This window comes from Balaenoptera physalus (genome assembly GCF_965194825.1).
Source record: "Balaenoptera physalus genome assembly, chromosome: 1".
Classification (NCBI taxonomy): Eukaryota; Metazoa; Chordata; class Mammalia; order Artiodactyla; family Balaenopteridae; genus Balaenoptera; species Balaenoptera physalus.
Window position 1 is genome coordinate 45,642,675 of NC_138882.1, and position 24,789 is coordinate 45,667,463.

At 35.5% G+C, this 24,789-nt stretch overlaps 1 protein-coding gene across 8 annotated transcripts in view; it reads right to left on the reverse strand.

Annotated features, from left to right (window-relative positions):
* The window catches only part of HMCN1 (hemicentin 1), a 507,647-nt gene that overhangs the window by 283,136 nt on the left and 199,722 nt on the right, over window positions 1-24,789 (reverse strand). For 5 of the 8 annotated variants that reach the window (XR_014266656.1, XM_082472452.1, XM_082472453.1 and 2 more), the window contains exons 7-11: window positions 24,327-24,447; window positions 23,116-23,379; window positions 21,658-21,802; window positions 17,655-17,776; window positions 12,560-12,835 (exon numbers count right to left, since the gene is read on the reverse strand). Coding sequence is in view for 6 of the 8 variants with exons in the window: in XM_082472452.1 (XP_082328578.1) it covers window positions 12,560-12,835; window positions 17,655-17,776; window positions 21,658-21,802; window positions 23,116-23,379; window positions 24,327-24,447 (928 nt within the window). In the remaining 2 variants the exon portion in view is untranslated. Of the gene's footprint in view, window positions 1-12,559; window positions 12,836-17,654; window positions 17,777-21,657; window positions 21,803-23,115; window positions 23,380-24,326; window positions 24,448-24,789 lie in introns of those variants that run through there. The other 3 variants (XM_082472454.1, XM_082472455.1, XM_082472457.1) reach the window with 2 other exon arrangements.

The following is a 24,789-nucleotide window of genomic DNA, read 5'->3' on the forward strand; positions in this document are numbered from 1 at the left end:
AAGAAAGGAAGTCCCTAAAAAGAGGATTTTTATGGATTTAGTTTAGGCATGTGAATCACGAGGGGGATGAGGGTGGTGTCAATGGAGATAACAAGAAAGGGAGTGATGTGAGAGGCAGTGAAGAACTGAACTAATCCATGCATAGAGAAAGTGAGAGGCGCCTCAGCCGAAAAATATCATTACAACTGGGATAATTCCATTTGAACTCTAAATTTCCCATTAGATCATTCACTCTGATCCCTATCAGCATAGCCAATCATCCGCTGATTCCAGCATCAATGTCACATAGAAAATGTGTCCCATATAGGTGTCCATAAATAAAAAGGATGTGGGAAATTCAACTTTAAAAACTGATGTACTGTGTTTGTGTGGCCTGGGAAAAAGAACAGAGAGAGAGAGAGACAGAGAGAGACAGAGAGAGACAGAGAGAGAAAGAGAGAGAGAGAAATAAGGCATGATTCCTGAAAATAGATCTCAAGTACCCTACTTCCTGGTCTAGAGCTTTTGTTACCCCAAAAAGCAAATTAGATTAACAGAATCAACCATGAAAGGATTTTTATCTCAAAAACTTCTTGTGTTCAAAAGAAATAGGGTTACAAAGTTTTAGAACCTTTTATTTCCCAATTCCAAAAGGATTTGCGCCCAAAAGGAACCTAGTGGAACAACTGATTATCAATTGCTGTTGTTTAAATAGGCATTAAATTACATTCTGGAAAAAAAGTATTTCAAGGCTATCAATTGATCTCTGTGATGTAAGATTCCCAGGCTTCTAAATGTTCCTAATGATAAACTTTATGTCATGAGGAATTAAGACTCTGATGAGAAGAAAGATACTCCATTAACGAGTTTTTAGTATTAAGTTTCTTTTCTTGAGTTCTCTCCATAAAAGCTAAGTAAAGATCCTCATTTTAGAGACTGTTTAAACCTACATTCAGCCCAACCACCTAATTGACTTATATTTCTGAAAACATATTAGAACTGTTTTACAACTGTTCCCCAAAATATTTTTCATTGTGGATAATATATTCCCTTAAAATGTTGCATGGCCTAACATCAAGCCATGCTACATGAGAAATTGGAAAATAATTAGTATTTAATTACTGAACCTAGGTTCCATTGAATCCTACAGCCTGAAAATATATTTTACAGCATCTCTGACCCTTCTAAATATCTGTATTTACTATAGAAAAAGCTAACTTCAAAAGGTTACATAATGACTATCACTGAGCCTGCTGAGAATTGTAATTAGTAGTTGCTGTGTCCTATTTTAACAGATGTGTACCTACTGATTTACCTCAATCAGCTTATTTAAAACGTATTGACATTGTTCTAAAATGCATTACTTCAGTTTCTGATTAGGAAGGTAACTCTAGCTAGTTCTGATGGTAACTAACTTTTAAGTGTGAAGCTTGTACAATGAGAGTAACAAAATTTCACTAAGAATGATTTATAATGGATAGATGTGCTTGCTCACTTAATTATTCCTAAATCTTCAATCAGTAGAAATGGCAATCGAATATATTTTAATATTTTTAAGTTTTTCCAGGACTACTAGACAGTTTGCATAAGTGGCCAGGGAGTCTTTCCAAACAGCAAAGGATGAAAACTTAAAACTAACCAATCAGCCAAATGATCAAAAACAATGAAAACAGGTATCAATGGCCTGGGAAAAGAGGCAAGGGCCACTGAAATTCCAAAGATATGGAATCAAATGCAACATTTCCAAATGAAATCTCATCAATAGAAATATGAAGACCTGGCTACAACTTTCCCAAAATGGTAGAATTATTCCTGAATGGCAATAATTCAAATGAATTACGATAGTGGTTAGTCTACAGGGCAGTAGCAATAAGTTTCCTAAGACTTCAGTTCTTGCTATTTCTGCCTTTCTTTTTTCTCCAGAAAAACTGGGGCTGTCTCCAATAGCTACATGCCTATTTAAATTCAAATTTAAAATTTCCAAAACTAAGTCAAATTTCAAAACAAGCTCCTTAGGTGCATTAGTCATATTTCAAGTGTTAAATTGCCACATACAGCTAGTAGCTATTATGTGGGACAGCCAGATACACAACATTTCCATCATTATATAAAGTTTTACTGGACAGTGCTGGACTAGAGAGCAAGTCTATTAAATCTCAGAGAGAAGGTCACTAATTCTTTGACTTACCAGTAAGTGGGTACAGTGGCAATAAAACACACAGGCAAAGACTAAATATTGACAGTTGCATGCTAGATTTGCAAAAAAATTCCACACCCAAATTCCAGTGTGGTTATGAAATTCAGTTAATGAGAGAAAGGCAATAATTTCAGAGACAAACAATGATAAATTTAGGCTACATTCTATTTTAATGACAAAATCTTAATGGCAAATATGCATCAAGATTTCTTTTCTTCAAAATTTACAACTGTTATTTTTCCAATATAAGATATAAGAATATGTAAATATACCAAATGTTTGCTGCCTTTATACCCATTTTAAGTAATTCCTAATGTAAAATTATTTATACATTAACATTGTTTCTATTTAATGCTATGTTTTCTTTCCTTAACAATAACAACAAGAAGTCATGAATTCAGGAGCTTCTCTGGATGATTAGCTAAAACAGATTAAGACAATAAATATGGTTGATCAGAGGAAAGAATTTTTAAAGTTTAGTTTTTTCTTAGTTAGAAAATCTTGTAAATCAACTAACTCCAATAAAAAGTTTTAAAAAAGAAAATCTTCAACTAAATAATGACTAACATTGCCTATTACATTGCCTTTTCTTTAGTGGATACTCTTTATAACAATTTTCCAAAATCAGAGAATTTCCAAACTAAAGAGGAAGGCCAAAGCGTAGACTTACATTCTCATTTGACTTGGATAAAAGTGGCAAATTACCATTATTACTTCTTGGCATATTAGAAGGATACTATTAAAGCTTTACATATATCTACTTGCATCTCCTGATTCAGAATCAATTATAGCAAGAATATCTTTTGACTATAAAAAGCTGATCACGTTCATTCAGACAACAGAATATTATTCAGTGCTAAAAAGAAAGGAGCTATCAAGCCATGAAAAGACAGGGAGGAATTTTAGTGAAAGGAGCCAATCTGAAATGGCTAATTACTGAATGATTCCAAGGATATGACATTTTGGGAAAGGCAAAACTATGGAGATGGTAATAAGATAAGTGGCTTCCAGCGGTTGGGAAGGTGGGAAAAACAGATGAACAGGCAGAGAAGAGAGGATTTTTAAGGCAGTGAAAATACTCGGTATGGTTACTATGATGATAGATACATGTTATTATACACTTGTCCAAACCCATAGACTGTACAACACCAAAAATGAATTCTAATGTAAACTATGGACTTTGGGCGATTATGATGTGTCAATGCAGGTTCATCACTTACATAACAAATGTACCACTCTGGTGGGAGATGTTGATAATGGGAGAGATTATGCATGTGTTGGGGCAGGGAGCATATGGGAAATCCCTGTACCTTTGTTTTAATTTTGCTGTGAATCTAAAACTGCTCTGAAAAAAAAAGTCTTTTTAAAAATGTGGCCGCACATTTTACAAAAAAGGGATTATTTTTACAAATTATCATGCAACAGGCATAGAATCAAAAGCATATGAAAGTGGATCTACCTAGCACTTCTTGAAGGAAAGATTTTAAGATCTGGTAATTAATTTATCTTGCTAGACAAATTCATCTGCTACCTTAGTTATCTTATCAGGGAAGCAACCCACAATGGGACTGGAAGAATATTTAGTCTTGGGAGTCCAGTTTGAGTCACAACCTCCCATCCTTCCAGCTGTCACTTCCTGACTCCCATACTTCCCTTCTCCAAGTTCATCATGGCCTCAACTCCTTTGAACCTTCTTTTTTATTCCAATCTATCAGACCATGCCTTTAACCCTCTCTTCTTTCTTCATCCAGCCTAAACTCCACGGAGCGTCACTACAAACACTTTTTATTCCCCAATTACCTTGTCTTTTGCTGAACCAACATCGCAAAACCACAAACCTATATGATCCTTCTAGGTGTATTTTGAAAAGATTACTGAAGACAGCACAGGAAAAAGCAAACCACACCTTCGTGAGGACAAAGCTTCCAATTCAGTCAGACCCTCTACTCTCAGCAAGCTCACATTTCTGTGCCCTCATTTTTCCATGGCTTTGCACGTGTAGAGTTCTCCATCTAGAAAGACTTTCCTGACTTCTATCTGGCAAATGCTGACTCATATTCCAGTGGATACCTCAGACACCATCTCCTGTGTGAAGTCCTTCTCAATCTCCACTCATTACTGAGACAGTATTCAAGGCTCCTATAGTACCTTGGTGAAGTTCCTATCCCATTGGGTAATAGATATTTATTTTTTAAATTTGGTTATGTCCTTTTTTGTACTGTGGACTTACTGAGGGGAAGGATGTTGTTTTCTTCTCATTTATATCCTCAGCAAGGAGCAGAATGCCTGACATTTAAATTTTTGGTGAATACATGAGTGAACGAATACATGTATAAACAAATGGACAAACAAGATACCACCTCTGACCTTTTGTAAAAATGTGTTTTAAGTCAAGGCACTTCATACATTTCAGTATTAGTTTCATTATTATGGAAAAAAAGTATACCTGACATAGTATGACTTAGATAGTGCCGTGGGAAATAGCATAAATGAAGATCTCATCAATATAACAGCTATCTATCAGCTTTGCAGTCTCAATAATCAAATGCTCCTAACATATCCTACCCTTCTGCAGATGCAGCAATAAGTACTCCTATTTTGGGTATTAGCTCTACTTCAATTTTTATTCATAATAGTCAAATATCAAAGCTCCTTCCTCATGTATAAAAATAGTAAGTCATTATGTTTTTCCTGTATTACAAATATCTAATCTTTAGAAACAGAATTTGCTTTTTAGCTGGGTCATTAATTTATAAAACAATAACTCAAAGAAACATTAATTAACATTTCAAGGGAATCTGAATCAAGTCAATTTTTAGTACGTGTTCTGACATAGGATTTTTCAGACTTGGTAATAGTTCCTTTGCCTAGCTAAGCACTCTGCTTTTCATTCAGTCTTTCCACAGACATGCATGCACACAAAACTATGTGCTAAATATTATGTCAGGCACTAAAGACCCCAAACTGCAGAAAACTGGGTCCTGCCCTAATGTAGCTTACAGTCTAGTCATCTTACATGGTCTCTGTGTTCATATTCCCAGTCCTCTCTTTCCTCTAGGCTGTTACCAGATGCTCCATCAGAACTTAGGTCAACGGATTCACCAAACTTTTTTTTTTTTATATATATTTAGATTTAGATTTCCAGCTATTCTTTACCCATGTGACAGGAACTTGCGGACACTTTGTATCTTTTCTATTTAAAAAAAAATTATTTCAGTACTCTCACTTTCCTATTCATACTCAAGGACTCTTTATTTATTTTCTCTTTTTATACTTTATTCTACGCACCTGTACCTTAGACCTGCTAATAGCAGGTGTAGGCATTTCTGTACACTATGCAGAATGATGGAAAGACCTAGTTCAGATCTGGGCTTTGCCACTTGCTGGCTTTGTAACCTAGGGCAAGCCACTAACCCCCCATATACAAATACACACAATTTGTGAGGGTTAGATGGCATAATGTATGTCACGAACACTCAAAAGTTTTAAAATGGGTAACAGTGGATTGAAATGCTTCATTTGGATAACTTAGTGGATTGAAGTGCTTCATTTGGATAACTTAGTGGATTGAAGTGCTTCATTTGGATAACTTAGTGGATTGAAGTGCTTCATTTGGATAACTTACTGGATTGAAGTGCTTGCTGATTCCTCATCCGTTCTATCTCTTCCCAGCAGTCCCTGAACTGTGAAAGTTATCACAGCCCATCATTTAACCTCTCCAACATCTGGATATCTTTCTAGCTCACTTAAATCCATCAGGCTTGGCTTAATACACATTTTCTAATGGTCCATTTTTGCTGGAAATTAAAATGTCCTTGGTGTCAAGCTTCTTTATAACAATGTCTCATATACTTGAAGTATTTATTAGGCCATCGCATGCCTTTTTTTCTTTTTACAATGTAAATAACTAATTCTTTAACCTTCCTTATAACTTCTATTTAAAGACATTTTAATAATGTTTCTGTCTTCCAAGATTTAGAGAAATAGGATTCTTTCTATCTACAAATAAAGTGGTCTAAGATCTATATACCACATAGATGCCTTGCATGAAAGACAAAAAAATGAAATGCATAATATTTATTTATACATTTTACTGCATGGAATTGAATCGTATTATAACAGAAGATTGCCCCTGACCATGGAGTCAGCAGAGGACATTAGTCAGATAAAGTAAGTGAATATTAAACTTTTCTCTTCATAAAGTTTACAGTCAGCCTATAAAGAAGTAGGAAGCAAACATTTCTGTAGGAAAACTACACATTCTGTGGATATCACTGCAGGATATACTTGATGTAAAATTTCACTAGAATATTTTCCTTCAAATCTAAAAGCCTCCAACTCACTCCTTATTAGATCCCTAGTATTCCATAGACAACAAAACCCAGTATTTTAACAGAGCATCTTATTCATTTGTGCTGATTCACACTGAGACATCAAAGAACCAAAGCAGTGAATAAAATTAACTTTTGACAACAAGTAATGATTTAGAAGTTTTAAGTATATGATTTCATCTCATCTAAATGAAATCCACAAAGATGGCACTAGTATTTGAAACAGACATACATATGTCTCAGGTCAACCTCCAAAAATAAAAAGCTTAACTAGCAAGACTTCAATGTATTAAAATGTCTAGGAAAATAGATGAGCTAATTAAATTCAATTTTTATTATTCAAACATAGATACAGACTTCTATAAGTGAAAATTTATTCCTGTGAAAATCTTGCAAAGGGGAAAGTTAAGGGGATTTTCATGATTCTCTTACTGGACTATTAGTTATAAGAAAACCTAATTTAATTATCAATTAATATTCTGCATTTCTCCTTTTTCTCTTACCTCACTTGGGTTCAGAAATGATTTAAAACAGATTACTCTGTGATATAATCCTATAAAATTCCAGACCTTTAAGCTTTCAAATATGATTTTTTATACTGTCAAAATTTCTCACTTGACACTTTTTGAGAGGCATTATTTCCTAATTTTTCTTAATTATTCCTTATTTTTAAATTATCTCCTATTTACTTTCTTAATTATATCTTAATTATTTTAAATATAAAAGTGATAAAGCAAATTTATAGAATATTTAGCAAAGAAGGAACACATATTACCCACATATAATTTGATCTCCCCAATAAAATTAATGTCAGCATTTTCAAAACTTTTAAAATCCTATTTACACAAAGGTTTAAGATAATTCATTTCTATTGAATACTTTTTTTCAAGTACAGAAAAGCATAAGTAAAAAGTCACTTATAGGTCCACTGCCACCAACAATCACATTTTTGTATATATCAATCTAGTTTTTTTTTCCTCCTAGAAGAACTGTGTGTGGCTTTTATTTGATTGTTATTTTGTTTGCATAGCTGTACTTCTGAGTCTTGTGGTAAACCCTGCTTGAGGTAAGCAGAGTTTTCTGAAAAGTTTCCTGTGTCTAGTTATACCATGATCTCCACAGTGAGGAATTCTCATAATGAAATAAGCGTATCAACCCATTCACATTCTCTCATGCTCATTAGTGAGACTGATTGAACAGCCATAGTTTCTGCCATCAGCATTTCTTTTCAAGGCTCTTCTGATAAATTGATAATGAGCCTATTAGTCACTGAGGGAAATTAGAGTGATGGAAAAAGGCCACTGGGACATTTGTTTCTGCTGCTGCTGGACTCAAAATTCCATCATGCTGCCAAAATTGAAGTCTTTTAAATGTCCATGGTCTTAGTAAGAACTAAAATCCCATGGGGAATATCTGAATGGCTGACTCTAGGTAATGTGACCTGCAAGGGTTTAGGGAAAGGTAATTATCTGATCTCATCTGTTTTCCACCTTTTTTATTATTGAAGTAGAGTTGATTTACAATGTTGTGTTACTTTCTGCTGTACAGCAAAGTGAATCAGTTACACAGATACATATAGCCCCTCTTTTTTAGATTCTTTTCCCATATAGGTCACCACAGAGTATTGAGTAGAGTTCCCTGTGCTGTACAGTAGGTCTTTATTAGTTATCTACTTTATATTTGGTAGTGTGTATATGTCAAACCCAATCTCCCAATTTATTGCCCCCCCCTTCCCCCTGGTAACCATAAGTTTGTTTTCCAAGATAGTAAAGAATTCCTCTCCAAATTACAGAACATGTTCAGACCCTAAGAGCCAAAATATGACAGATATCCACTTTAATTACTTTCCAGCCTTTAGCATATCTGAGAAGTTTGACACCAGTCTGATTTTATCCCTCTGTTTACAATGTATTGGTTTAGTCTGTATGCTGTGGAGTTTTTTCCCCTCATACTAGCAATTTGAAATTTCAGCCAGGATGTGTCTAGATGAAGTTCTCCCTTCATTGACCTTGCTTGATTTGCTCACTCAGGACAATTTTTTTTTCCTCCCTAGTGCACTTTTCTTCAATTATATCTTTGACTATTTTTTTAGTTTCAGTTGTCTTTGCTGTGTACCTATATATGTTATATACCTATAAACCTTAAAGTTCCATTCTTTGTTTTCATTTCTACTAAAAATATCATATTATTCGACTCTTAGTCCTTTGCCTCAATATTCTGAAAGAACTTCTCAAGTTTATGCAGCACATCCCTGATTTTATTTTATGTAGTACAAATTCTGTTCTTCAGTATCTCTGATTCAGACTGCATTATAATATTGCATTTTTAACATCAAATCCTTTTATTTCTTCCATCACACTTGCTATTGTGCTTTCATCTTAGCCAGTTCTTCCTTTATAAATATATACTCCCACTTAAAGGAGGATAGGTCTTTCTGAAACACAATGGTGACACTAAACATTTTTTTTTCCAGTCTTTAGAATAAGCTACTACTTTCAAAGCATCAATTTCTTCTAAGTCTTTCCCCCTGCCTTGTTTTGTTCCCCAGTATTTTTTTCTTAGGTCCCATGCTTTATTTTTTCCTGTTCTGCTGCATCTGTTTTGACAATCTTCTGTTTATTAACCCTCAAATGATGTGGCATCTCTCCAGACTCAGTGTCAGTCAACAAAGTGTTTGAATGGACCTAACTTCATTCTCTGTCTACTTTTGTTCTAGTTGAACCCTCTTTGCAGCTCTGTAGCTAAGAGTCTGATGTGCATAGCTCCTTGCCTGATTCTCACCCATGATGCCCTTCTGGCTGAGATGGGATGCTCCCCTCTGCTACCATTTGTCTCTAAAATCCCTTCTGACATACCCATCAATGTTTCTCTTGCTTCCAAATATTTTCACTTGGTGAGAAACATATCTCAGGTTCCAATTTTTTACATGGTGCCAGGTTGCCTGTCCACTTCTTGTCCTACTGTTTTCCTAACTAGATGGTTATAGCTATTGATAGGTTTAAGGAGATAGCATGCTGGCTCCCTAAAGAGTAACATTTTCTTTCTGAAGCAAGCTATGAAATGAAGGAACAGAGATACACCCTCCCTGCTTTCATGTGAACATAAGAAAAGATGGACCACTGATTGAAATTTTCATTCCATTGAACTTAAAATATAAGTGAAGACTATATACTTATTTATACAAATAAGAATCTTTATATATAACCTACAAAATTCCTCCCCAAATTTTTGCCACTGTATATTGCAACTGGTTTTTAGTATTCTTCAGTTTTGTCTTTTTGAGGTCTTTACAGATATTTTACTGTTAATGAGAAGAAGTTGCAGTAGCTAGACATATACTATTTTTAACCAGAAAATCCTTGCTAACTACTACCAAAATTTGTAAAATCTGGATGTTTAACTTTTAAAAGTATTCCAGGACTTCCCTGTTGGCACAGTGGTTAAGAATCTGCCTGCCAATGCAGGGGACATGAGTTCGATTTCTGGTCCAGGAAGATCCCACATGCCCTAGAACAAGTAAGCCCATGCGCCAGGACTACTGAGCCTGCGCTCTAGAGCCTATGAGCCACAACTACTGAGCCCGTGTGCCATAGCTACTGAAGCCCTCGTGCCTAGAGCCCATGCTCCACAACAAGAGAAGCCACCACAGTGAGAAGCCTGTGCACTGCAACAAAGAGCAGCCCCCGCTCGCTGCAACTAGAGAAAGCCAGCACACAGCAACGAAGACCCAACGCAGCCAAAAATAAATAAATAAAATAAATAAATATTTTTTTAAAAGTATTCCAGATAGAAACAGTTTCCAAACAGATCTGTGGAGGCAGAGTAACATAAATGATGTTATAAATTAAGCTACTGATTCCCCTGTAAGCAAGAAAAATATTCCTAAAGTGTGTATTCACTCCAAGTAACTATTATATCTTTTAAGCTTTCTTGAACTATTTTTTATTTTTGCTTTTTAAAACATTTAACTGCATAAAAATGAAATTAATTTACAATTTATGATTCAATGTCAATAGTTGGCAAACATATTCGCATGAATTATAATCCTAGGTACAGCAGTTTATTTCATCAAATATCCACTGCTTTTCAATAATGTATTCAACCATAAGATAATCAGATGGCTACAGTTAACTAGAGTCTCTTATTTTTTATTAAACAGCGCCATCAATTCTAGAACATATTTTGTTAGATTTTTAAAACAAATTTTTCATCAAAATTGTTCCCTCAAACTCAAGACCAACTAGACAGGTCATAAAATAATGCCTCTAAACAGATTTACACCACTAGAGATTATACAGGCTAGCCAGTAATCATGTAATGACATGTGTTTTTTGTATTTATATTTTGCACATTATGTAACATCTTACCTCAGAACTTAAATCATTAGATAATAATGAGTCTATTTTACCAGAAAGAAGAGAGTTTAGGGTTTCCTTTAAAAGTATGCATTTCTATATCATAGGATTCATACTTTGGAATAGATTCAAATGCTGTTTTGGAAAATGCTGTCCCTGAAACCACCTGAGAGGTCTATTACAAATGCAGATCCCCAGGCCCTATACCAGGCCTGTGAAATTAGAATCTCTGGGTGTGGGGTTAGAATTTCTGCTTTTTCAAAAGTTCCTTGGATAATTCTTTATTCATGAAAGTTTGAGAATCACTGCTCAAATTGACTAAACAATACTAAAGGATTAAAAGTTAATCTGGGGAAACAAGGAAGGCTCTGATTTTATTTTACAATCCCATTCTAAGGGACTCCAGGGAAAGAACCAAGGTCACATTTCAGAAATCCATGAGCACTTATCCTATCTGAAACAATCAGTTTGGTAAAAATACTTCCAAAACTCTAGTAACTCAAGTTACTACTTGTATTGACTCAAATGATCTAGGTAGTTGACCACATAGAAATGCAGTGAATCATTTACGAAAGTAATGTTCCCCCAGAGGTTTCAGCAGATCAACTAACAAAAGACACACAGCCATACAGTCGGATTGCAGAATATATCTCAACTACCAGCGAGAAAACCAGAATCAGATGTCAACCATTTTATTAAGTCTCATGGCAGTTTCACTTTTTTGCCATTAATAACATTCCAAGAGCTAGCCTCCAAAACTCAGTGGTCACTCTCTTAGATAACCATGTTAAAAAAACATCTGACAGTGTTACTTGAGGCATGTTATAAAGTTGTTGCTAGTACCACAACCAAGGAGCCAGACCCGATTCCGATGCAATCAGTCTCCCACATCAAGGATTTGAAATGAAATATTCTGCTAAGGCAGCAACCAAACCTTTCAGCTAAACTGTGTAAAACTGCCAAGAGTAAGTTGTTCATTACATTAAGACTCTAGAGACATTTAGAAGCCAATTATGATTCTACTGAAAGAGATACTTAGGAATAGTTTCTGATCTTCATTTGATGGTAGCGATTAGACCACATTGTTAATGCACTTGTTTTCAGCTATCTGAAACTATCATTTAGTCTATATAGACAACTCAGGTTTGGCTTACCATTAGCTTACTTTCAGTAAGTACCCTGTGTGTGTGTGTGTGTGCGTGTGTGTGTGTGTGTCTAACATAAATAAGGTAAAAACAGCTCTGCTAAAGTTTCAATAAAATTTCACCTAGATGAGAAACATCTTAAAACTTAATTAAACCATAAAAGTAAATTAAATATGCAAATAATGCACTCAAATCGGGAAAACAATGTTTTTTATTAATTATTAGCGATTAGTTTTTTTTTAAAGTTCACAGGATAAATGAGAGAATTTAAAACCATTAAATCATCCAGAGACAATTTCTATTTCTAGGTGCTTAAAATAAAGGTCTTCAACTACTAGGATTAGCTGTGTTTGTTTTAAAGTCACCTATTTGTTAGTGATGTTTTAGTTTCCAGTTTAGTCAGCTTCAGACCCTCAAGGTCCACAAGCATTCTATCTTTCAAAACTGTAATTGTTTGCGTAGATACCCTCAGACAGACAACTTAAGGGAATAGAGATCGAAGAAGGAAGGCAGAAAGACGCCATGATTCAGAAGTTACCATAAGCACAGTACCTTGCACTGTGAGGAAAACCGACGCAGACGATGATCCTCCTTCATTGGAAACCACACAGTGATATTCTCCGGCATCGCTGAATTTCACACTCCTCAGCTCCAGGGAAAGGTTGGCCAAGATCCTCATTCCTGCTGGATCTGCCAGCCTGACATCTCTGTCATTCCTCTGCCAGGTTAGATTGTAATCCACTGCACTGATGACGAGACAAGTCAAAAGTGTTCTTTCTCCAGGAGTGACTGTAACATTATTAGGCACTTGGATGACTGGCGGGGGCTCTGTGTGAAATGAAAAGATTCAAATTGAAAGATCCAGAAGTCATTTTGCTCACTCATAGAGGTGGTTTAAAAATTTAATGAGCATGTGTCGAATATCTAGTAGGAAAGATGCAGTACAACGGAACATATTCATTAATACATATGTCTGTCACCCCAAGAAAATTATCATCTAGTTGAAAAATGCTTTCAATAGGAGTGCATGTTTACATACCAAAGTACACTCAAGTCCAAATCCATAAATTATATATATGAGGATCAAAGAGGCATGGCAAAATGATATGACTTGACTGATTCAGGATTGCAGAATGAGTCAAATTTCGATTTGAATTTTGAAGAAAGTAGCATTTATGGATTTTTAAAATTTAAAACCATTTACTTAGTGTTTCAAAGAAAATAGCGCATGAAGTATGGTAGATATGGAAAAGATACAATGGTATCAGCTTTAAGGGGATTATAATCTTATTAAGACACAGTACAACAGTAGAGTAAGATGAATTTCTCCCAGTGAAGATGAGGAATGTTTGATTTAAGCAAGTCAAGTTAATGGTAAGGCATAGAGTTTTAAAAAAATTATACACATAGGACCATGTACACAAAAGGCATTGAGTAATGCATGCGCATTTCAGATGTGGTCAAAAGGCACTTACTAATTAAATATTTAACTACATTTCTAGAGAAAATCACATATTGCTCTCGTTAGGTTTGAGAATACTGTAAATCTAAATGCCCCTGTAAAGCTCACTCTGCCCAAATGCTTTAAAATAACCTGCCATAGCAAGCCATTATTGAGCAATAATATAGCAATAAAAACTAGCTGGAAACCCATGTGTCTGTTTCAGTTTAAATGTGAAAGAGTATCAGATATTCAAGATCCAATTTTATACTTCGTTATTCAAAACTATATATACGTGCAGATGAATAACATAAGCCTAAAATAAAACCTGGAAGTAATATGCCAAAACCATAGTGGTTATCTCTGAGAGAGAAAAATGTGTATATTTTTCATATTTTCCTTTATATTTATCTTTGTTTTCCAAACATTTTTAGAGGAGTATATGCTATTCTAAATCATTTAAAAAATCCTTAATTTTTACAATTCTGCTATGTTTTTAAAATCTCTTATGAAAATAGCTAATGAATCAATTGGAAAGAGTACATGAGAAAGTTAGGAAGTTCTGACTGAAGTCTGGTTAGGTTTGACAGATAAAATACAGGATGGTTTGCTAAATTTGAATTTTAGATAAACATCAAATAACATTTTAGTATAAGTATGACTCATGAAATATTTGAGACACATTTAACTGGGCATCTTATGTTTTTATTTGCTGAGTCTGGCAAACATAGGCTGCCTAGCTTTATCCCTAGCTAGCTGTATGACCTTAGATAAGCCAATTTATTCACAATGTTTGTTTCCCTATTTGAAAAATGAGATGATTAAATTAGGTAATCTGAAAGACTCTTTCTAGCACTAAGGCTCTGTGATGCTAACATACAAGATGGTATGGACCATCAAAGACCCGGAGGCGAGTATTTGTGAACACGTGTTGACACCCTATCAAAATCTTTTTGAAGACCACAAAACATTTTGTATGGTTTTCTTTTTTTGTTCTTTTTAAACAAACTTCTTCAACTAGACTAGGGATTTTTAGAAAATGTAAAATCCCATATTATGGGCATACAGGGGATTGCTGGGTGCACACCTAGTTCCTTCTCAAGGACCTAGGCACTCATATCCCTAGCTGCTCTGCTTGTTGGCTACTGAGCTCATGGCCAAGGGAGCTAACATGCTCGGGTTAGGCCCCCTTTCCAGTGCAGCCCACTTCCAGGGACCACTTAATGAAGGAAAAAGACGCAGCTCTCTTGCCTCAATTCAGGGTCACCCCAGCTCCAGAACTCCCTGTAGGATCAGCTGAGGGCCCTGTTGTGATTACATCACAGTTTAACTTCTTCCACTCCCTTACAGGTGCTCTTCCCTAGAAAACTCAGCAATAACCCTCTTGCGTGCAAAATCTGCCTCAGAGTCTATTTCCTCTTCAAATATAAATTCAAATACGTAAAATGCCAACTTTCTGCTAATATCCAGGAGGAGAGGAGATTTTAAATATGACATACAATACCATCACTGCATAAATATGTACAGAAAATAAATAGTATATGCACTGAAATATTTATGCACACATCAATAAATTTGGTGGTGATGGAGGAGATGATGAAGGAGAATTACAGCAGTTTGCAAAAGAGGCCAAGATAACAAATTACTGGAAACAGCCTGGTCCCGGGAGGATGAGGGGGAGTCATTCCTAAGTGAAAGAATGGCTGAGGCTAGGATCAGGGGACCAGAGATGAAACCTCAAAACTGAGAAAGAATGATAAGCATAGGCCTTATGACATTAGGTAAAGATCGCTGGACTGAGAGTCAGGAGGCCAAGAATCTACTTCTCACTACCTATCCATCTGATCAGAAATGGGGCACCTGCCTGCTCTGGGCTTCAGTTTCTTTAGCTACAACATGATGAGGTGGTATAATATTATTGCCAAGTCTTATCCTGCTCTAAAAGAGTATCCTGAAATTAAAATTTAAGATTGCCTGTCACTGACATGCCCTTGACAAGTTTTCTCTTTTCAATTTTACTTAAAGCCAAAATTTTGGTATTGTGTGTATGTGTGCATTGGGGGTGGGAGACATTATGCGAAAAAAATAAATTCAGTAGAGAAAATTAATATAAAGTACAAAATATCATTTGTAAAGAATTTTTTCCTGCTTCTGCAGTTTTGTTCATTGGTTTCTATATGTTTATATGCAATAAAAGAGGTATAATTCTTTTTACACCCATTTTGCATTTAAAACCAATATATCAATAACCAATATCTCCAATGAACCAAAAATCCTTAAAAATGTTGGCTAGAAGGAAATGCTGGGAAAAAAAATGAAGTAACATATTGCTGGGAGCTTTAACTTTTCTTGAAACAGTTCTTGGGTGCTACTTGACTTTATAAATGTCCATCCACAGTGATACAAAAACAACACCATTCCATCATGCCGTGTTTTCCCAACACTCCTGTCCAAAATATAAGATCTAACTATCCTGTGAATTCACATCTGATTCTGGTGTGCTGGTTAGTAGTGACAGTAGGGTGGCTGAGCCAGGACCTGGGTGGAGGTTTGAGGCTGGAAGATTAAACAAAAGTTAGCCCAGAAAGAAATGTCCACTCTTTCAAGTCCAAAGGGGCACTTGCTTGCTACTTCTGCTGTTACAGTCATTGCCATACAATCCACGCTTCTGCCTTTCTTTCATAATTAACCAGTGGGACACAATTCCTGAAAAGTGGCTTTGGTACAGTACAACTTCCTAGCGATACCATGGCTTGGCCGGCACAGATTAATACTAGAAGGGCACGTGTAGAGTGTATATTTGGAAGTTACTGACACCACAGGGCCAAATTCTTAGCAGTCAGTTCAGGAGTTCTTTCTGGCACTTTCGAGTTATTTATGCAAGATGTCTGAATCAACTCACTCAAACCTCTTTCCCTGTTGTCCTTCCCTTAATTAATATTGCTGGGAAAAAAACCCTCAAGTGCTCAAGTGTTTGTTTCTCCAGAAGCTGAGGAATGTTGACACGATTCCAATGCTTTTCATAATTACTGGAGATGAAAAAATGAATAGTTTATGGTGCATGTCAACTTGCTAAATTGTTTCAGAACACGAACTTAATTTTTCTAAGAATAAGAGAAAATGAATAATTTACTGCAAGAAGAACAGGCTTGCACGCCTCTGTTTTAAAGTTCAGCTTGGACTTAATGATAACAAACATAAATCCTAGGCTTCTAAACAGCCCTACAGTTATAAAGCTACTTTTGTCTTAAATTTTCCAAAGAAAATGCACATCAATACTAATTTGACAATTCAGACATTGTTATAAACTCAACAGGCACATTTAGGCCAGAAGAGGCTTACTATTAAACACACAGCAACCCTAGGCTACGAGGCAGGTAGAAAATAACTGAGTCAAAACAAAGTTTCCAATAAATTCTAGATATATGCTGAGTAAGTGGCTTAAGTCCTGATCAATGATGATATATGGTAGTCTGGTTTCTAACTGATAATGGTAGTCTTTTTGGTTTCTAATCTGGGAGATTAGAGGAAAAAATGAATTTTTTTCACTAAAATATATTCTACCTCATAAAATAATCTGAGCCTTGCCCATTTATTCATAGGAAACATACTATTTAAATGTAAATTAATTAGCATGACTTCTGCCCTTCTTAATACCAATATTGTAGCCACTGAGGTCCTATGTTTTTTGAATGTGATACTTTCCTTATTGTCCTCAACTTAGATGTCAGAATCCATTCACAAAAGCACTCCGCTCATTATAAATATGGGAGAGGGAAGGGGAAAGTTAAACATTGCTATAATCAGAATGGATCTCTCCCTTTTCTTATATTTTATTTTTTCAAAGGAAAATACTATATGGAGATTAAAAAATATTTATTAAGCCCCTATAATAATAATAATGATAATAACAACAACAACAATAAAAACAGCTAATGTCTATTAGGTGTTTCTATGTGCCAGACTCTCTTCTAAGTGCTTAACATACACTATCTCATTTAATCCTCACAGTTTCTCCATGAGATAGAGACTGTTACTCTTATTGTCATCATTTTATAGTTAGGAGATCCAAGGCACTGAGTTCTTAAGTAATTGGCCCAAGGCAGGTCACACAGCTAATATGCAATGAAGCCTGGATTAACAAACATCCCATTTCCATAGCTGCATTAATACTTAGGCAACTGCAAAGCAATTAGGGATAATTACCTGACACGTCAAAGAACGTCTGTGCCCGTCCAGTCCCTGCACTGCTGACAGCAATGCATTCATAGGAGCCTTCATCAGACAAAGTGACCTGTTCAATATCCCAGATCACAATGGCCGATTCTCTGGGGTAAGAAAATAGAAGCATGTTTAGTTACTACAAAACAAGACCAAATTGAAAACAGTGATTCCACTATTTGTTTTATGCATTCAAAAGAACGGCTTAAAAAAAGTTCTTTATAGCTTAAAATTATACAGAGTTCTTTTATTATCATAATTTTATTGATAAAATTATGCAGAGTTCTTTACAGCTTAAAATTATACAACTTTGGTATTTTAATTAGAAAGTTAAGCTTTGCTACTCTGAGCAAAAAACATAACAAAGACAGTAAGTTCTGTTGTTTTTTTTTTCTATTGATCTTCATAGGCTCTAACAAAAGAATTCACTTCCACACAGGGAGATCAGCTCAGTGCTTTGTGACCACCTAGAGGGGTGGGATAGGGAGGGTGGGAGGGAGGGAGACGCAAGAGGGAAGAGATATGGGAACATATGTATATGTATAACTGATTCACTTTGTTATAAAGCAGAAACTAACACACCATTGTAAAGCAATTATACTCCAATAAAGATGTTAAAAAAAAAAAAAAAAGAATTCACTTCCAAATGTGAGAAAAACTTGAAAGAGGCAGAGGATAGAAGAGTGGAACTTTTTTACTGAGAAAATATCAGGGAGACATCTTTAATCTTCCCTCAAAACTCATTTAATTCAAACTAATGATCATTTTACAACTTTTTTTTTCCCACATTTTCACATTCATATGTCTTTCTTTTTTTCTTTTTTGAACAGGCCTGTAACTTTGCTGTTGAGAACTATAGCCTGTGTCTGTGTCCAGTTAGGGTCACTGGAAATTTCTTTAGGAGACATTCTCTGGCTATGTCAAAACATAAGATACAAAACTGGCACAGAAACACTCTTTATATCCTCTCTCCTTCCCCTCTCATTTCCAGGTTTTGGTCATGTTCAGTGGGGTTCTAGCCAAAGCAACTCAACCAGTAATTTACAAGTGTGAAGGCAGAAAACAGACTTTTTGGTTCCCAAAAGATAAATTCTCTTTAACTTTCTTATATATAAGCTCTACATAAGGTTATATACCATAACTGGTTCAATCTATGTATATAATAAGTAAAGAAAAAGATTATCAGTTTTATAGTCAAAGTTGTCATTTAGGTAAAATAAATCCCTTTGCTATATTACATATTCATTCATTTAATAAATATTTATACTTTGTCCTCTAACACTCTTCAAATTGTTACTCATTTTTTGGAAATGTCTTAGTAATAGCTATTTAATCCTTATTTAAAACATTCCAATAATCTATAAAACAAGCATTATATTCTTTTAAAATATAATTGCAATGTCATAAATATTTTCATAATTTTTTCTTATAATCATCCATAGCTATTTATAAACTTTTTAAACATTCAAGATACAGATGAGATGAAAAGCCCACTGCAGTCAAGACACCTTCCACTGAAGCTGAAAGTGGTACAAGATATGATACCTCACAGTAATAACTCCAGATCGCTCCCCATCCGAATGAACCACACCCATCACCAAACCACTATGAAGAATTCACTGAGCTCTTAATGTACATTTACCACTAACCTAGAGTTTGTAAGAGAAAGTCAAGACACAGGTTCCTGTCATTAGGAAAGTGAGAAAATAAGCAAGGTGATCCTTCCATATATTTTAGCAACTGAGAATATTCACTTAATACTGTTTCCTTTCACTTGCGTCTGCATTAGGTGTCAGTGGTCCTTACTGTCACGTTCAGAAGAAAACGGAGTATGACTTATTCTATGCTGCATTGATCACCTAAGATGTATCTTGAATGCTTAAGAGCAGTAGGCTAAGCCCAAATTTACAAATGCCATTGTCTAGGAGGTACTGGTAAGTTCCAGGAAGGTAGGAGTTTGAAATACACACATCTTTCATGTCTTCTGCAGTGCCTACTTCAGAGCCAAGCAAATTTTAGGATTCATCAAAAACTCAGACATGCAGAAATTTTAGAATAGAAAATGACAATTCTTCTAGTCTTAAGGCCCTTTATTTAAAAACAAGAAAGTCGAGGAAGAAGGACAAGTAATTTATTCAAAGGCACAAAACGACTGTATGGAGTGCTTAGAGAACATTCTTTACAGTTATACTTGTTCCTCTCTTATTTATGAAATATTACATGAAAACAATTCTCTTTTTCATATACCCTTATCAGTTAGCATTAAGATTATATGGCCACGATAAAAAGTTTTGAAGGGATGACCTTTGGAACAGGGGAAGGAACATGTCAGATAGAAATGTGTCTTGTTACTGATGGAAACTAATTCTCTCCTACATCCCCTAGAGACCACAGCGACTCACATAACAAAGATCCAGTCATGCAGCTGGAGTTATTAGGAAATCTAGGGCAGAGATGTGCAAGTGAATTGGGATTAGAGTATCAATCCATCATCACCCATGCCCAATTTTGTCTTTAGCCTCTTACATACAAAGAACTTAACAAATGTCAGCAAGGCATGTCACATCTCTGGGCCACAGAGCTGGAAAAATGAAAGAAAGAATCCTTGTGGTTTACCTCAGAGAAATTGTATGGAATTAATAAATTAATGCTTAGAAAGAATCTCAAGTGTCTTTGAAAAATGTTACTGTTTAAACACGAAGCAGAATTGTTTGATTTCATCATTCAGTTATGTAACTTCATCATTTGATATCTTGGTCAGTTATGTTGCTGATTATTAAATATGCAGCTAAGGAAATCGTCAAGATGTATGTTAAGCAAGTAGCAGGAAATAATACAGTCCAGTCTTTAAACAATGGAAAATTTTCTCAAGTTATAATGAACATTCTTGCCATAGCTTCTGCTTAAAATGACCCCATAAGGAGATTGTATAAGCTAAGACTGTCAAATATTTAACATGTTACACAAGTTATTTATGTGAATATTGAATTACCAGTGTAAAAGCTTTGCAAAATAATTCTTAAGAGTTTTTCCCCCAAATGTAGTTTCATAGTAAGTTTTAAAAAAAACGTTTTCCAGAAATCATCCTCTAGTTTTCAAGGCCTACTTAATTTTTATCATTAGATTCCTTAAACTTGTCTAGAAAATTCACCCATCTTCACAACGGACGTTGGTGCCCTCTAGCCCACTTCCCTTGACTGTTGGCTGCGGTAGTGACCACACACGCTTCTTCTCCATCTGGCCCACACCCCCAGCACACACCTCATTTCTACCCTTCTCCTCCTGGCTCCCTGGGCTCCAGCTACACTGGCTTCCTTCCCATCTTTCTTTCCCACGTGCCTGGTGGACTCTGGCCTTAGTGCATTTGCATTGCCTGTTCCTGGTGTGTGAATGCTCTTCCCTGGATATCTGTGTGATCTGGATATCTCACCATGTTCAAGTCCTTGCTCAAATGCCCCTACTCTGAATTTTAAAATTGCAACTTGGCCAAAACCACATGTACTCCACCAACCAGTAGTACGTGCCCCAATTAACCTGCTCTACTTTTTGCCATAACACTTTAAATCAGATTCAGAGACATGTTTATGCTCAAGCCACTAAAGCTTAAGTTTCAGGGTCGTTCATTTGCAAGGACTCTTGCAAAGTTCAGTACCTAACTTTGTATTCATAATTTTGTGTTCTTTGTCTTATCCAGGGACCCTTAAACTGTGTAAAATTCAGATTCTATAAAACCTGAATCAATTCTTAAATGTAGTTTAGCATTTATTATATTATCATATTATATTTATTATCTGTTTCTGTCTTCCTCCTTTACAATATAAGCTCCACAAAGGTTCAGAATTGTGTCTGTTTTGCTCACTGCTACATTCCAAGACTATGAAGCAAATAAATAAGAATGTCTAATGAAAAAAGTACATTAAAAGTAAGTATCTACTTGTATTTAGATATTTAGTGCTATAAATTATTACTAATGGAAACATTTACACACTTTAAGTACTGGTCTACTCCAAGTGTAACTCCATTTCTGGCAAAGCTCAAGGTAAAGGGCAAAAGACTCTCAACAGAGCAGTGAATTTGGCCCGGCTGCAGGTAGTATCCCGGGGTTTTCTCAGGCATTGTAACTTTGGGAGCATCTGGGAAAAAAAGAACATGGGCAAGAAGGTCACAATGATATTTGGTACTGCCTGTTAATCCATTCAAAAGCTTCATACTTAAATTATTCCAGTAAATTCTCTGCATTCCAGTTAATCTAAATCATGAAAAATCACTTTATCTTTCTTTGTTCAAAGGTTATTAATTTCTAGATTATCTCCATGGACCCTTTACTAAGGTACTCATTGAATCTAAGACTCCACTGATCTTAAGGCATAACACTTTTTGTACCACCAAGATAGAAAACAAAGCTACCGGATAAGTTACAATACATCATCAATTGTAGAACATAGTTCAATTTCAAAAATGTAAAACTATGAAAAGAACACACATATCCTAGAATTGAATTCATAGGGCAACTGTTTCCAAAAAGGAACGAAAAAATTGATTTTTAAGAATCCAATAGCCTTCTTAAGCATTCAATTCAGGGGCTAACACAACTAACTTTGAATATTGCATATGAGGAAATACTAAGGTTGGTTCTATTATTTCCTTTCTACAGCTATTAACCAATAGCTATAGAGTGGTTCCTGAATTTCCCAAATCATAACCTTACGTATAAATGATAAACTGTTATCCCTCTACCCAAAAGTACAATATTAGAAACAATCCTTCTGTATCCTTGTCAGTCCATGGTTCAAGTTACATACAGTTCTAAAGTTTTGGTCAGAATCCAGTCATCAGCCTTGAGAAATAATAGCAAATATATAAGTAACTAGCTTACTAATTAACTAACTAACCAAAAAAGGCAAAATCATCACCAGTTATTTGCAAGGAACTACTGTTCACAAAGTAGAAAGGTTTCTGACAATTGTATATAAACATTTAGCCAAATCAGATCGCTAATCAAATATTAAACACATATGCCAGGGGGAGTAAAAGCACGAGAACTTCCCAGTTCAAATTCTCACACTGATTGAAGTAATCAAAATCCTCAGATCTACAATCACTGAGACTTAACATGAAATTTTGAATGTGATATTTTATGGTTAGGAAAACTTGTGTTACCTAAGTGTAAATGCTCTTCTACATGGTGACCCAGTAATAATGTGAGGATATTATTTTTGACTTTAGAGTCCATTCTTCTTATTTTTCTTTTTTTTGGCCACACAGTGCAGCTTGAGGGATCTTAGTTCCTTGACCAGGGATCAAACCAGGGGCCCCCGGCAGTGAAAGCCCAGAATCCCAACCACTGGACTGCCAGGGAATTCCCTAGAGTCCATTCCTTACTCATAGGACCCCATCAACCCCTTAAACTATCAATACTCCAGTGTTGAATAAAGTGATTTCTTACCTGGGACGATACTAGAGAAGGAAACACTTGATACTCTCTGGAAGAGATAATCATCCTTATCATAGCCTGTTACTTTGAGAAAGAAAGCTTCATTTGGTGGTGTAAAGTCAGAAATATTCCATATGCCATAAGGTTTTCTATCTGGATAATATTTAATAGGAATTGTCTTAAGAGAGCTGCCTGAGATACTCAGAAGTTCAAGACGATCTACTCTAGCTGGGATGGAAATTCCAGAAGTATTCAGCAGCACATAGGTAGGTATTCCTACAAGAGAAAGGATCTGTCATCATGTGCAAGTAACATGCACCTGAGGTTATCTATCAGATAAGTTTTGAATTATAATAACAGGTAACAAGGACATATGTATGAGTACTACAGACAGTGCCACAAATTGTGGCCCAGTTGTAGAATCTTCTCTACATAAAAGACAGTTTATTCATGACCAGAGAAACTTAGGAAACCTTAAGTAATTATTTTCATGGTATTTAATCATGTTTATATGTAGAAAGAATAGAATTATGAATATTGTGTTATATATTTGTTATATGAATACTTTTAAAGATTCACTATTCTGTATCCTTCCAGTAACTGCAGCAATAAAAATAAAAGAACTATCAGAAAAAAGAAATTTAAAGTCACAGTAGGATTGAGCCTTCTTTTTAACTACAAATCTTCTTGCATGAATAAAACAAGAGGAAGAAGCACCTTTCAAATCAACAATAATTTCACCTTGGAACATATAATGCTACATGGTATCTTTAATGTTTTAACTACACACACACACACACACACACACACACACACGCAGCATTTTCACCTTGACAACAGGCAAGTAAGATGCTAGTAAGGAAAAAGTCTCAAGATCTAGGTGATCAGTTTTCAAAGTTTAGTAAGTATAGGAATCAATGAGGTGCTTGTTAAAGTGAGTATTCCTGGGCCCTACCTTCTGTGATTCTCATTCAGGAGATCTGGGGTGGGCCCCAGGAATCTTAATTTTTGATAAGCTCCCTGAGTGATTTCAATATCACTGGCCTCGGTACCACACTTTGAGAAACAGTTACTAGGTCAAGAGTGCGATCATATTTAGAATAAAGATGCTATGTTTCCCAATTTTATTGAATACCACAAAATTATAAAATCACAGACAGTCTGAGAACTATTTTGCACTTCAACATCTACTATGCCAACTGAAGTAATGCGAACATACAAACCTTGCACTGGTCTGCTGACTGTGTTTTTGAAGTCCAGGGTGGGCTTTCGGGAAAAACCAGCTCGAAAATCAATAGTACTGAGGCCGGTGATGCGAACAGAGTGCCTTCCACTGCTAGACGTCTGAAAAATGTTTAGTGACAAATTCTATCAGCAGTTGATCCAGGATGCAGGTCACACTAGACACTAACCAGTATGGGAAACTGCAGAGTGTTTAACTAGGATTGATGTCCAATCATTGAGGTTTTGATCTGGGTGTTTTGAACTTAACTGTGATTCTGTAACTTCAATACAAGTTTTGTAATACATATCCCAGGGGACTAAAGTACAGTTGAGTTTTATATTGCACGCCCAGTGGTAAAAGACAGAGGGGTGTAGTCATAGTGAATGGACTTGGTTCACATGGTGAATGTTCAGGAAATATTTGTGAAATGAACGAATGACTAAATCTTCTCCCCTAAATAC